We start from the raw sequence: 14,471 nt of genomic DNA, 5'->3' as shown, positions 1-14,471 counted from the left end.
CCATCCTGACTCAACTCTGCTCTCAATAGAATGGGGCTTAATATCCATCACTGACTCTGCTTTGGTTCAACATACTGGAATCATCTCTGTAGAATGAGGTGATCTTACACTGAAAAATAGATACACTTTTATACTAGCTCCATAGTCCACATTTTGTTGTTAGACAAGGTCTGGCTCTATCACCCAGGATGGTTTGCAGTGGTGCAATCCTGGCTCAGGGTGACCTCTGCCTCTCGGGCTCAAGCCATCCTCGTACTTCAGCCTCCTGAGCAGCTGGGACTATAGACACGCACAACCACACCTGGCTAACTTTTGTAGAAATGGGGTTTTGCCATGTTGCCCAGCCTGGTTTCAAACTTCTGAGCTCAAGTGATCTGCCTGCCTCGTCCTCCCCAAGTGTTGGGATTACAGGCACAAGCTATTGCACCCAGCCACACAGACCTATTTTAATGTTTGATAAAACTCTTCTTAGCCCTAATGTATTTCCTAATTTTTATCAGAAATGTCTCCAAAGATGAATTTAACAGATTTCGTCAAAAGGATGTTTTCCATTTCTTTTTAAACTAATAGCCCATCTATGCCCAAGAAACAAACATGTACGTGAAAGAAGTGATGGTTTTTTTTTTTTTAAGTCTTTTTATCAAGAAAAAGAGGAATTACACTGAGAAAACATAACGTGGGCCTCTAGCAACTCTCACAGCATAGAGCTTGCTGCCTGAGTGGTGCTTAAAGGAAAAAACTGACACAAATCCAATTTAGTAAAAGATGCCACTTTTTCTAATAAATTATATTTATTTACAAAAGGTCTAATTTTATATAACTATGAGGTTCTTTTACATCAGAATAATATATAAACAGAGGTGAAAATCTGGTAATTACAAACACAGAAAATAGAAACCTTGTTCCCTTATTACTCACCTTTCAGAACAAGTCCTTGGCTCAGTTGTAGAGGTAGGGAAGACCAACACCTACCGAAGTTTGCAGGCAGGAGCCCCCAAAAATGTTTATAAATAACACATTTAGATACCCTAAGGAACAGTAGTGAAGAATAGCATCAAGGAATGGCTTAGTTTGAATCTGATCTAATTCACCAGCCACTCAATGTTTTCATTGGCCATCACTAGGGGCAGGGAGGATTAGCCAGTATGAATGTCAACTTTACAAGTAGGGTAATTACCATCAAATTAACAATTACCAATCACTAGCACTGAGATGGCCTTGAACTAGATCCTACTGAGAGTCACAAAACAGTTTTGATAGTCTTTATATGGCAAGTTTAAAAAGCAGAGAAGCTATTATACCTAAGTTTCTTAAAATGGAGGGTTAGGGAGAATGTGTGGGTAATTACAGCAAAATCATCTCTCACTTTCCACCTCACCTTAAAGACAGCTCCAAAAAACTGAGCGCCTGACATGTCACCATGTTTCAGCCCTATTCAAAAATAGCCCAAAATGATTATTTTCAACTTTAAATTGTATGTTCTCACAAGTTTTGGACATGGCTGAAGTAAAAGCTAAGGTACAGTCACAAGACCTTATTTTAGGTGCACTTCAATCATGACCGTGACTTTAGTGATGGGTTAGTATGGTTTATTGCAATGATGCTTTTATAAGCCCTTTAATACAGATGATGGGTACCATGGATGCCAGATGAATACATATTTCAACTAATATTTTACATTCATTCCCAAAGTGCCTATTATGTGCCAGGCACTGTCCTATTCCACAAGGATATATAACAGTAAGTGAACCAGACAAATCCCTGCCACCGAGGAACTTACATGACCACCAGTTAAGTCGAAACAATTGGAAGAGTAATGTAAGAATAAAGATGGTAAGAATCATCAGATTGGTATACGCCATTACCAAAAGCACAGAATGAGATTATAAGCCTGTTAGAACACAGTTCCATGAAAGTAAAGACATTATTTTGCTTTCATGTAAAATGAGTGTAACTTTATGTAGAGAATGTAGAATGGTTGAATTAAAATCTACCTAACACTGAGAGAAATATATACCCAAGGGAAAATAGAGTCTCAGATTTAAGATAGAAGGAATTAATGTACTTTGCTTCATTTTGCTTAGAAACAGTTTTAAAAACTGAAGTTTTTTAGTTTTATAATTTATATTTACGTTACATAATATACTTATATATCCCTTTTTTAAACAAGCATTCATCACTCCTCCCTGGGTACTATGTGATTACAAATAGTTTTCTCTTACATAGCATCTAAGCTTTAGAAAAAAAAAAAAAAAACACAACCCAATCTTCATATAAAGGGGTTACTCCTTTCTGGATGCAAAAATGAGTGGCTGCATAGCCAGGACTCAGCTGACTGTAAGACCAGAAGAAAACTGGGAACATTTAGACAAATGTTTTTTAAAGCATATAATCAAATTACATAATTGAATGAAAACTGAATTACACAGTTTGAAACTAAAAACTTTCCAGAAAAATGCACACAGCTTTTTTTTCTAGGAGTTTTTACAGTTTCTTCATCCTACCATTAACTGATTCCCTTACTTTCGGACAATCCTTTTTCATATTATAGTTGTACGAAATGAGGCCCAGTTAAGCAAAAGTCAAAAGATGACAAAGCTGTGACAAATCATTATCAAATTTACTGGGAGGCATAAAATGCACTTTTAAAGTTGGAAAACATCAATAATTTATATGCTCAAGCTACTCTGGCTAATGATAATAAAATGCCAGCTACTACGTTGAAAAAAATGTGGTGGGACCACTGCTTTTATTTAAAAGCATTACACTGTTTTAATTCAGTTAGGAAGAGTGTATACTTCATACTTGATTAGCTAAATTATCTAACTTTTCATACAAATTCAATTTTCCCACAAAGAAATATGAACTGGGAGAAAAAAATATTTCAATTCTGGATATTGAGTAAGTATGATATTAAATGTATAAGTGAATTTGATCTAATAGTTCATTAGTATTAATGACACTGAGGGAAGATAAACCCTCAACATTTTCCTAAGAATCTGAGGCGTTAATGAAAAGTATAAATTCCCCTTATCTGAAAATAAACACACTTTCCTGTTTTAACATATTTGTTTAACTCTAATAGAACCAATATTCCAAGACGTTTCAGTTTTTACCAAACTGAAGATTTAAAAACATAACCTATTAGTTTAAAAATATTCACAGAGAACAAAATCTTATCACCTGTACCTTCAGACTGCCAAGTATCTTTCTGGCAACTAAATCCCATTTGATGGGATCCTGAAAGGGAGACAAAGGATCACAGTCACTTAAATTACATCTTTTATGGCAAGGATGTTGCATTTTGAATTGCAATTTGTTTACTACTATGGTTGTTTTTAAGTCAAATAATTTTCATGGGTGACAGGGAAACTTTATATTGTGTTGTAGGGATTTGCGGTTATAGTAAGATTATCTCTGTAAGAAATACAGGAATCTATTTTGAGGACATGCTAAAACATCAATAGCTTTTTATTTAAATAGAAAAATCAAAACTTTAAAGCTGTACTTTAGAAATCATTCATGGATGTAATTAAAACAATGTTTTTTACAGATTCTAAAATTCTTTTGTGAAACATCACTAGTATATATTTGCCAATATAAAATGCATACTTTAAAGATTTGCCACTGACTTCCATGTCAAGTGATTGACATGATTAGCAGTATTAACTCACTACAATGGGATCTCTGAAAATTGAGCCTAGACAATTCCCTGTTGCCAAAGTTGTTATGTGTTTTGGCTCTAATATACAATAGGAGACTAATCTCAAGCAAGCAATTTGATTACTTCACATTTTCTCCAAGATGAGTCTTCCTACAAAGCCTGGTCATATTTTAGCAGAAAAATGACTTGGGAGACAAAATGAGAAACAATCCCCTCGCCCACCCCTTCGGCCTTTAAAAAGTAGACATTATATTTAATTCAAACGGGGGCAAAATGGGAAAGACACATTCTGGTCAAGTCCACTTTCAAAACTCACTAGGATGGTTAAGGAAAAAAAACTTTTTGTTCTTCTAAATCCCAACTTGAAATAGAATCTCTTCAAGTGTACACATTAAAAGAATAACACAGATAATACCAAAGAATAGGTGCTAAAATTTACTTATTTACTTAAAAAATCTCCTGCACTGAAGGAAAATAGTATAAATTACATTACCAACCTTCAGAAGTTAGCATGTAGAGTGTTCTGTCTTCAAACCATTGCCTCTCTAAAATAGTCTGTAAAAAATTCATAGGTGAAAAACAAATCTAGGGACCTCAAATGCACTGATTTATAATATTCTTAAATATTAAAAAAGGAAAGTAAACTAGCTGTGTGGGTAAGATGAAGCAAAATTTCAGGGATTTAGTACCTTTAAAATGATCATACAATTTCTTTAGAGCTGAGTAGTTTAAGTAGAAATAAATACTAGTACACACTAGAAGAGAAGGTTTAATAATTGATAAAAATGTACAAAAATATTCAAATCAGAAATGCTTTAGAATGTGTACCACGAAGTCAATACTTCTCAGTGAGTAGGGAAGGCAAAATACTTCCTCAATAGCGGGGGAAAAAAGCAAGAGAAAGACTGAATTTAGAAAAAAAAGACAACTGTTAAAGAAAATGTTTAAGTCAACTTTTTTTTTTTTTTTTTTTTTTTTTTTTTAGACAAGGATATTGCAACTATCAGTTAAAGTCTGGTGGCACATTCTTTAGTAGTAGGTCCTTAAGGCAATATATTTAAATTAATTTACAATTTGATGTTAAAGTTTTTTTTAAACATCACCTCAAAATAGATGCTCAAAATAATGCCCTCACAATAGCCTTTGTAAAATGTATTCAGATGTTTGATAAAAAATAATGGTGGCTTTATATTACAGTAGTGCTCATTAGCACCACTATAATTAAGGGTCTACCAAGTTTCCAGCAAAACCACCTATTTCTTAGGAGTTTCACCATGAAAGATCACATTGGCTTTAACCAGTTGGGTAGTGCACAAAAAAGCAGTTTTATCAGTTGCTGGTGCTTTTTTTGTACTACTATATTATCAAAAAGTTTTTCATTATATCTTCAAAATCCAGCTTCTATAAAGTAAATCAAATCACCTCATGACTTAGATTTTAGAACAAAGTAGAGACATCTGCAGTTATCAGTAAATTGCCACCTTTAATCCATCCTACAGTGCCCTGTGAAAGGGTCACAGAAAGACAGTTATGACTGTATGAAAATATGATTCTTGATACAGAATCAAAAGTTATTTTCAATTTCCTTTGCTTTTATAAAGTCCACGATAACAATACTTAAATGCACTTTTTTTTTCCTGTGATATAATTAAAACCCAGTGTTACTTCAGTTGAACTTAAAATAGAGTCCCTGGTCTGAATCAGACTTTAAATCATACTGTAAACATATATTTGGTATAATTTATTGATCATCATCCAGTTGCTCCAAAAGGGTTCTTCTGCGCTTTTCCAATTCCCCTTCACTCAGTTCACTGCCAGAAGTATCCCAATTACCCTGAAAAGACATTGATTACAATTATAGTTGACATCAGTACAAAGAGGTTTAAGGGCTGAGCCTGTGAAAAAAAGAATCCAATTATCTATATAAATTCTCTTCCAAAGAAACACATTTCACAGAGTATAAAGACTGTGTGAATATGAAACAATATTTCCATTTAATAGAAGCCAGGTATTCATTTCCTAGATAATATATTCCTTGCTAATTTTTTTTTTGGAGACCAAGTCTTGTTCTTGTTACCCAGGCTCATCTCGGCTCACTGCAACCTCTGCCTCCCAGTTCAAGCAATTCTCCTGCCTCAGCCTCCCGAGTAGCTGGGATTACAAGCGTCTGCCACCACACCCAGCTAATTTTTGTATTTTTAGTAGAGACGGGGTTTCGCCATGTTGGCCAGGCTGGTCTCGACTCCTGACCTCGTGATCTGCCCACCTCGGCTTCCCAAAGTGCTAGGATTACAGGCATGAGCCACCGCGCCTGGCCTATTCCTTGCTAATTTTGTAGCTTCCCCCTGGTTCCAGAAGTATTATCACAGAAACAGAAGTAGTATGCTTTAAGCGTATGAATTCCTGTGCCAAATAAAAACACAAGACTTATTAGCAGGACAAGATTTAGGCTGAACAAACAAAAATAAAACTGCACTGTATGTGAGACACAACCTTTGAAAAGTGGATAGTTCACATATTGTCCTCTTTCACTCCAGGGATTTCATTTAACCCACCATAAGCTGCTAAAAAGTACAAAGGAAGCATTCACTCTTCACTTACTATGTGACTCAGACTCACCTGTTTCAGCTCTAAAAAAAACCCACCCTATACCAACGAATCAGAATATCCAGAGATCCCTAATACGGTTTTATCTACATAGTTTATGCTCTCCAGTGATGATTCATAGGCATTTACCCTTGCTAAACCCACAGTATTTGCATTATTAGGCTCTGTCATTCATATATACATATATTTGAAAACGACTAATTATGTAATCTGTTAGTGAAATAATTAACTTTGGCTTATATTCTCCTCTCCTATTTTTTGCCCTTCCTCCATCCCAAATCAGTATTCCTAAAAGCTACTGAATTGCTACTTTTTGAAACAAAGGATTTAATGACAGTGACAACTGCAGACATCTGTAGAATCCCAGATTTAGTCTCTCACTTAAAAAAACATTTGAGAATTAGGTAAAACATGTCCAGTGGCACTTCTTAGTGACCATATCCTTTCTTAGTGAGTTAAGGCTATCGTTATAAAATGCTGTATTTAAAAAATGTTAAATTTAGGAGAATCAAATCTAGGATCATTCATGACCAAAAACTATCATAGTGTGTGAAATGTAGTTAACTGAATTTTCACTGTTTTCTTCAATTGTAGCACACGGAAAAGTCTATTCTTTCAACACCATCATGGTTTAACCAAAGAATCCATTTTTGCATTCTGAAAATACAGGTAGGAAACAATTCTAAATACTTACAGAATCCTTTCCAGTCTTTTTCTTAGGCGATTTGTGTTTTGATTCTGATCTTTGTCTAGTTCTGTCTTTTTCACTTTCCCGATCTTTTTCTTTTTTATCCTTCTCTCGCTCAGCATCAGATTCTGGAGAGTCCTGAATGAATAGAAAACAACAGGTTAGCATTTTGATGAAGATACCATTCTTATATAGGTAATTCTTATATAAGTAATACTTAAGAACATCTACGTATAACAGATTATGTGTTCTTAGAGAAAATGTGAATTGTTAACCTCAAGGATTAAGTAAAATTTACCCAAGATTCAAGGGGGACAGCTTTCCCTTGGGAAGGATAATATTCTATCAGGATAAAATACCACTCAGGAGACTTACTACCACATCAGATGTGGTAATATCTATTATGTAAATACAGAGACATATTACATTTTTCACTAACTCAGTATAATACTGGTTTATACATGTACCTAGGATACTGCTGTTAGCTTTAACACATAAGGCAGACAGCTGTACTAATAAAATTTTCTTGAAATTGCTGAGTAGGAATTACTTAAAATTTAACGTTAGTGCTTAAATAAATGGCTCTTCATTAAATATACACAAATTCAAATAAAAAAAAATGTAACTCAACAGGTTTGTGGTGATACCCAGGCCTTCACATTTTGAAAAAGCTCCTTAGGTGGATCCTAATGTACACCAAAGATTAAGACCTACAAGCGTAGAGGAGTGGTTGTTTTAACATTTAAACTTGTGGTTCTCAACAACAGCTTCAATCTACACATACACACAAATATACATACATACACAGAGATACATGCACGTACAAGAGTCTCTTTTCTAGAAGATTAATTTTAAAGACCGGGATGGGGATCCTAACACTGGTGTGTGTATTATTTCAAAGCTCACCAAATGATATTAAGGGATGATTAAGGTTAAGAGCGACAAGAATGTGCCCACCTGAACTGTCCTGGGCTGCAGAGAACTAGATAGAAAAAGGTTCTATAATCTCTGAGGAAGTTAAGGGCAAACACCTAGGTGAAATGTAAAAATTAGAAGCTTGCTTACAGATTTATGTCTCCTCTTCTTACTTTTCTTCTTATGCTTTTTTGACTTTTTGTAACTTCTCTCTGAGCAGCATAAAAGGAAAAAAAAAGTGTCAGAATTTGAGTATATCAGCATAAATGATTTAATCAAATAAACAGAAATGCTCACCAGACTCTGCACTAGAAGAATGTTCTGAAGCAGAACGAGACTCTGATCGTTGTCTTTTTTTCTTTGAATGACTATCATCATCATCTGAATCTGACCCCTAAAAAATACAAATAATTTCATTCATAATAATGCTAACACTTTAATACACTCATCGTGCCATAACTTTAATACACTCTTGGTACAATAAATTCCCTTACCGATCGAGAGCGGGAACGTTTCCTATGATGTTTTTTAGATTTCTTAGAATGTTTCTTGTTCTTTGAATGATGATGCTGACATTCATGCTACGGGGACAAAAAAAAATTTCAAGAATTTATACTTACTGTAGACAGACTGTAAAGAATCTTTAAAAAGCCACGGAAGTAAGTTCTTAGAGTAAAACTCCACAATATATAGAAATGTAATCCCTTGAAACTGCAAAGAATTGTCACTTCAATTTTTTTTCTGTTCCTTCTTGCCCATCCTATACCCACTCATTTAGACATCTAAACAAAACAATGTTAAAAAATATTAGAAAAAGTAGGTTTCTTTTGTTTTTGTTTTGAGACAAAGTTTCGCTCTATCACCCAGGCTGGAGTGCAGTGGTACGATTTTGGCTCAGTGCAACCTCTGCTTCCCAGGTTCAAGCAACTCTCCTGCCTCAGCCTCCCAAGTAGCTGGGACTACAGGCACGCAACACGACGCCTGGTTAATTTTTGTATTTTTGGTAGAGACAGGGTTTCACCATGTTGGCCAGGCTGGGCTCGAACTCCTGACCTCAGGTGATCCACGCGCCTCGGCCTCTCAAAGTGCTGGGCTGGGATTACAGCAATGCGAGCCACTGCACCCAGCTGAAAAAGTTATTTATTTATTTATTTATTTATTTATTTATTTATTTTTTTTTTTTTGAGGCGGTGTCTCGCTCTGTCGCCTGGACTGGAGTGCAGTGGCCGGATCTCAGCTCACTGCAAGCTCCGCCTCCCGGGTTCACGCCATTCTCCTGCCTCAGCCTCCCGAGCAGCTGGGACTACAGGCGCCCGCCACCTCGCCCAGCTAGTTTTTTGTATTTTTAGTAGAGACGGGGTTTCACCGTGTTAGCCAGGATGGTCTCGATCTCCTGACCTCGTGATCCGCCCGTCTCGGCCTCCCAAAGTGCTGGGATTACAGGCTTGAGCCACCGCGCCCGGCATATTTATTTATTTTTAAGACAGAATCTCACTCTGTCGCCCAGGCTGGAATGCAGTGGCACGATCTCAGCTCACTGCAAGCTCCGCCTCCCGGATTCACGCCATTCTCCTGCCTCAGCCTCCCAAGTAGCTGGGATTACAGGTGCCTGCCACCATGCCCAGCTAATTTTTTGTATTTTTAGTAGAGACGGGGTTTCACCGTGTTAGCCAGGATGGTCTCGATCTCCTGACCTCCTGATCCGCCTGTCTCGGCCTCCCAAAATGCTGGGATTACAGGCGTGAGCCACCGTGCCCAGCCTGAAAAAGTAGTTTTTTAGAAGAATGAGAATGGTGTGGTTTAGAAGAAAAGTGTAATATGCAGTCTGCTTTTAATGACAGTGAAATACAATGACATTCAGGCATGGTTTTTGTGATCAATTTGGCTTTGGTCAGCAACTTAGGCCAAGCACTAAGATAAAAAACAACCTGAAAGCCATCCTTGAATTGAGATATATCAAGTTGATGTCAGAATAAATCCAAAATCTACTACCCCTCTTTCATTTCCTCCAAGGAGCCTCAAACAAGACATCCTTATCTTGCTCCTTCCTCCTCAAACAAGACATCCTTAGACATCCATATGTTGTCTTTGTGGATTTCTACTCATTAAAACAATTATTAGGTTAGCAGTGATGGGGGGGTGCTACAGTACAAGCTCCTTGCCCCTAAACATTTCTATGGCTTTGAGAATAAATTCTACTCAGTTACAGAAGTGGAAATGGAAAATCTGGATCTCAGAATGGACTATTCTCCTTTTGATCTCACTGAATGCTAACCTACCTTTCTTTAATACCTCAAGCCTCAGATTATTAAGGCCCCAAAATCTGAATGTGTTCAGCCCTTCCCTATGATACCATTTTTAATCCATTTACCACCTAACTATGTTATCCCCAGTACAGATCGCGAAAGAATCTAGAGATTCTTGAACTGGGGGAAAATAGGTAAGACACTATCTAGAGCAAAGCTTCTCAAAATTAAATGTATATTTTAATGCTTGGGAATCTGGTTAAAATGAAGAGTCAGATGCAGCATTTCTGCCCCATGGGGCCTAAGGTTCTGCATTCCTAAGAAGCTTCTAGGTAATGCAGATGCTTCTGGTCTGCACTACATTTGGCACAGAAAAGATCTAGAGGCCCAGCATGGTTGCTCATGCCTATAATCACAGCACTTCAGAAGGCCAAGGCAGGAGACTTGCTTGAGGCCAGCCTGCCCAACATAGCAAGATCCCATCTTTATAAAAACAAAAACCAAAAAAACCCCACAAAAAGCCAAGTGTGATGGCACGTGACTGCAGTTCCAGTTACTCAGGAGGATCATTTGAACCCAACAGTTCAAGGTTGCAGTGAGCCATAACTGCACTGCTGCACTCCGGCCTAGAAGTGGATGACAGAGAGAGACTCTGCTTTAAAAAAAAAGAATTAAAAAAAAAGGACAACAGGACCACATCTAGAGGCAGCTGTGAAACAATATAGGGCCTATGTGAATACATGTTACAGAAAAAACGGTGGTTAACATTATATTAATCAAGAACAATAAATCAAGAAATAGGAAATCAAGGAATAGGAAATAGTCAATTTAGTGACCTGCTATGCCCATTTATGCTATGCAACACTATAATCTTAAACACATACTAGTTTTTAGCTTATGAAGTATTAGCTACTGTAAAACTGACAGCATGGCATACTTGTTAAAAGCACTGACCAAGGTCAACATGCCTGGCTTCCATCCCTGTAACTCACTTTACTTCTCTTTGCCTCAGTTTGTTCACCTATTAACTTCATAGGCTTATTGAAAGGATTAAGTTCCTAAATACAATATACATAAAGCAATTAGAACACTGGCCCACTATTATTCAATAATTATTGGTCAATTCAGCATACTTACAAGGGCCTAACTGAAACTGTCATCAAAATACTCTTACTTTTTTTTTTTTGAGGAGTCCCACTCTGTTGCCCAGGCTGGAGTGCAGTGGCATGATCTTGGCTCACTACAACCTCCACCTCCTGGATGCAAGCAATTCTCTTGCCTCAGCCTCCCGAGTGGCTGGGCGCCATCACTCCCTGCTAATTTCTTTGTATTTTCAGTAGAGACAGGGTTTTGCCATGTTGCCCAGCTGGTCTCAAACTCCTGACCTCTGGTGATCAGCATGCACCTCGGCCTCCCAAAGTGCTGGGATTACACGCGTGAGCCACCGTGCCCAGTGAACCTTACCTATTAAAGTGACCTGGCTGGGCACGGTGGCTCAAGCCTGTAATCCCAGCACTTTGGGAGGCCGAGACGGGCGGATCACGAGGTCAGGAGATCGAGACCATCCTGGCTAACACCGTGAAACCCCGTCTCTACTAAAAAATACAAAAAACTAGCCGGGTGAGGTGGCGGGCGCCTGTAGTCCCAGCTACTCGGGAGGCTGAGCCAGGAGAATGGCGTAAACCCGGGAGGCGGAGCTTGCAGTGAGCTGAGATCCGGCCACTGCACTCCAGCCTGGGCGATAGAGCGAGACACCGTCTCAAAAATAAATAAATAAATAAATAAATAAATAAAGTGACCTGAGATGTTAATGTTTCATTGCTTATTTCAACAAAATCTTACCATTTATTCCAGAAACTCTCTGGGTTTTCTACACAGCTAATGTGGTATAATATCTCAAATGTGCCTAAAAGCTATTTTCTATCTGCTTTACAAGAAAAATTTTTCAGTTTTAAGTTTACTAGTCAATCCATGTGGCTGCCAAACTGCTCAATTTCTAAAACTTTCTAAAAATACAAAACAGTTTTCACATACAAATCTTTATATTCCCATGGAAACTTATAATTTCTTTCACTTAAAAGCAGTTTTTATAGGGAAAAAACCATTCTCTAACTGTCCCAGGTAAGTACATTTGTATGAAAGCAGTGAACATTAAGTAAAACACTTTCATCATTCTAAGTTCTTCAATTTGTTTATATTTTTATATATTTTATATATGAGAATTCTAAAATTACCTCAAGCACATGCATAAAATCTTTAAATATTCGTTTTCTTTCAGATTCTAGAGTTATGTCCTCAAATGCTGGCTCTTTTACAAATCTCTCACGGATCTGAAAAATTCAGATATAAAATAAATATTTGAATACCAAGAAAGTACACCAATACATCTAAAATAAATCATAACAGGAAGTAAAAACTGTGACGAACCAGTCCCTTTAAAGTCCATTATTTCCTCCCTTCAAAAGTCCAAACCATTCTTTACAAATATTCCTAAACACAGACTCACAGCTGATTTAATGCTTTTATTATATTCTAAATATATTTAGTATATTCTACAAATAAATTTAGCTTATTTTTGTGGCTATAAAATGAAAAATAAAAATATTTCAAATTTCTTTCTCAATTGTAAAGAAAATAATTCCATTAGAAAAAATTAACAAGTATACATACATCTTCCCAGACAGCATCCAATTCTATCGGGGGAGCAGCTTGTTTTAACATACTCTTAAAAGCAGACTCTTTTCGTTTCATCTTCCGAGCCTCTTCTTTTTCTCTTTCACGTTCACGGGCTTCTGCCTTTTCTAGTAACTATTAGAAAATCATACTTAATCAGTTATAATAGTATAATAACTATTAGCTGAAATAATTTATTGTTAATTTAGGAATCACACATTGCTTAAAATAAGCTTGTCCAACCTGTGGCCCATGGGCCACATGTGGCCCAGGACGGCTTTGAATGTGGCCCAGCACAAATTTGTAAACTTTCTTACAAACATTATAAGGTTTTTGCAAATGTTTTGTTTTTTGTTTTTAGCTCATCAGCTGTTGTCAGTGTCGGTGTATTTCATGTGTGGCCCAAGGCCTGGTTTATAACGGCCATATTATGTATAATAATAACAGTTAATTTTGAGCAAAGGAAGTTTAATGTCAATCCATTATCTAAATAAAATTTTTTCTTTTACCTTACCTGAAAGACTGGCTACTACTCTGTGAAATTCTATTCATATTCTGTTTCCAATATGCTGCAACTTAGCTGCTTTTATCTGAATAAATTAAAAACTATACTATTAAACTAGTTATTTATAAGATAAAAAATAACTTACACTATTGAAAGCCAATTTGATATTTCCAGCGTCTAATGTAGTTGATCTTTTAGTTGAACTGATTATCGCCACAAAATCTTCAAAAGTGGTATTTACTTCAACTACAAACCCTTTATCCTAAAAAAAAAGAAATCTTAGTATCAATAATGCATAAATCAAAGGAATACAGTACTTTTAAGATATACTATAGGTTAAAAGGTAAGAATAGTTATTTACCTTTAGAATGTCTTTTATTATCTTCTTCTCATCATGATAACGTGCTTTAAGATCCTCAACATAAAACTTGAAAAGATCAAGTGCAGTTGATCCTAATGAAAAAACTAAAGAAGTCAAAAGCTAGCTCTAACCAAAGAGCTGCAATTACTTTTTTGTTTAAAAAACAAAAATAAAGCACCCTTCCCCCAACATAATCACCTTTGCATTTGGCCCATTCCAACTACTACTATAAGGGTAAATTAGGAAAGAAAATAATCTTACCAGGCTGACCAAGCATATTAGTGAATCTAATATCAGAACTAATAGTTGGATACAATTCCATCCAAGATGACATAGAATGTAGTTGTCCATGTTCATGTAATTCATCTAAAAATATCTGGGGAGAAAAATTATATTTGAAAAGTCATCTAAGTACATGAGAAATAAGAGTCTAACATGAAAACACACAAAAACTTTGACATAGTTAAAACTCTTCTACCAATGTTATCCCAAACCTGTTTGGGTATAAAGAATATTTCCTATTTGGGCAAAGTAACAACTGCCTTTAGGCAGAAAAATGTTTTGTCCTTTAGAGAAAATAACTTTTACAACACCGCATTATCTTTCTAAGGTTCTATTTCCTACCCTTTCAGATAGAACCTAACTTTTAGCTTTTAAAAAAAGGTAGAAGTTAACTTAAAATATTGGGTATCTACCTCAAATGATGAGGCTAAAAGAATGCATACGCATGTTTCCTTAAATGTATATTCTGTCTTTAATAATAGTGCCGGCCGGGCGCGGTGGCTCAAGCCTGTAATCCCAGCACTTTGGGA

General features: G+C 36.4%; 1 protein-coding gene across 13 annotated transcripts in view; it reads right to left on the bottom strand.

Moving 5' to 3' along the window:
• Positions 1 to 1,575: 1,575 nt before the first annotated feature.
• Positions 1,576 to 14,471, bottom strand: part of PRPF40A (pre-mRNA processing factor 40 homolog A) — a 68,241-nt gene continuing 55,345 nt past the window's right edge. For 4 of the 13 annotated variants that reach the window (XM_033231462.1, XM_033231466.1, XM_033231464.1 and 1 more), the window contains 10 exons: positions 13,921 to 14,035; positions 13,660 to 13,751; positions 13,444 to 13,560; positions 12,791 to 12,928; positions 12,355 to 12,450; positions 8,369 to 8,455; positions 8,172 to 8,268; positions 8,025 to 8,086; positions 6,966 to 7,097; positions 1,576 to 5,498 (listed from right to left, as the gene is read on the bottom strand). In XM_033231462.1, coding sequence (XP_033087353.1) covers positions 5,406 to 5,498; positions 6,966 to 7,097; positions 8,025 to 8,086; positions 8,172 to 8,268; positions 8,369 to 8,455; positions 12,355 to 12,450; positions 12,791 to 12,928; positions 13,444 to 13,560; positions 13,660 to 13,751; positions 13,921 to 14,035 — 1,029 coding nt within the window. In that variant the 3' untranslated portion in view covers positions 1,576 to 5,405. Of the gene's footprint in view, positions 5,499 to 6,965; positions 7,098 to 8,024; positions 8,087 to 8,171; positions 8,269 to 8,368; positions 8,456 to 12,354; positions 12,451 to 12,790; positions 12,929 to 13,443; positions 13,561 to 13,659; positions 13,764 to 13,920; positions 14,036 to 14,471 lie in introns of all 13 variants that reach the window. The other 9 variants (XM_033231456.1, XM_033231454.1, XM_033231458.1 and 6 more) reach the window with 3 other exon arrangements.

Source organism: Trachypithecus francoisi, unplaced genomic scaffold (assembly GCF_009764315.1).
Source record: "Trachypithecus francoisi isolate TF-2019V2 unplaced genomic scaffold, Tfra_2.0 Lachesis_group13, whole genome shotgun sequence".
In the NCBI taxonomy this organism is placed as follows: Eukaryota; Metazoa; Chordata; class Mammalia; order Primates; family Cercopithecidae; genus Trachypithecus; species Trachypithecus francoisi.
The sequence above is the reverse complement of the archived record's forward strand: the minus strand, read 5'-3'. Positions and strand labels throughout refer to the sequence as shown.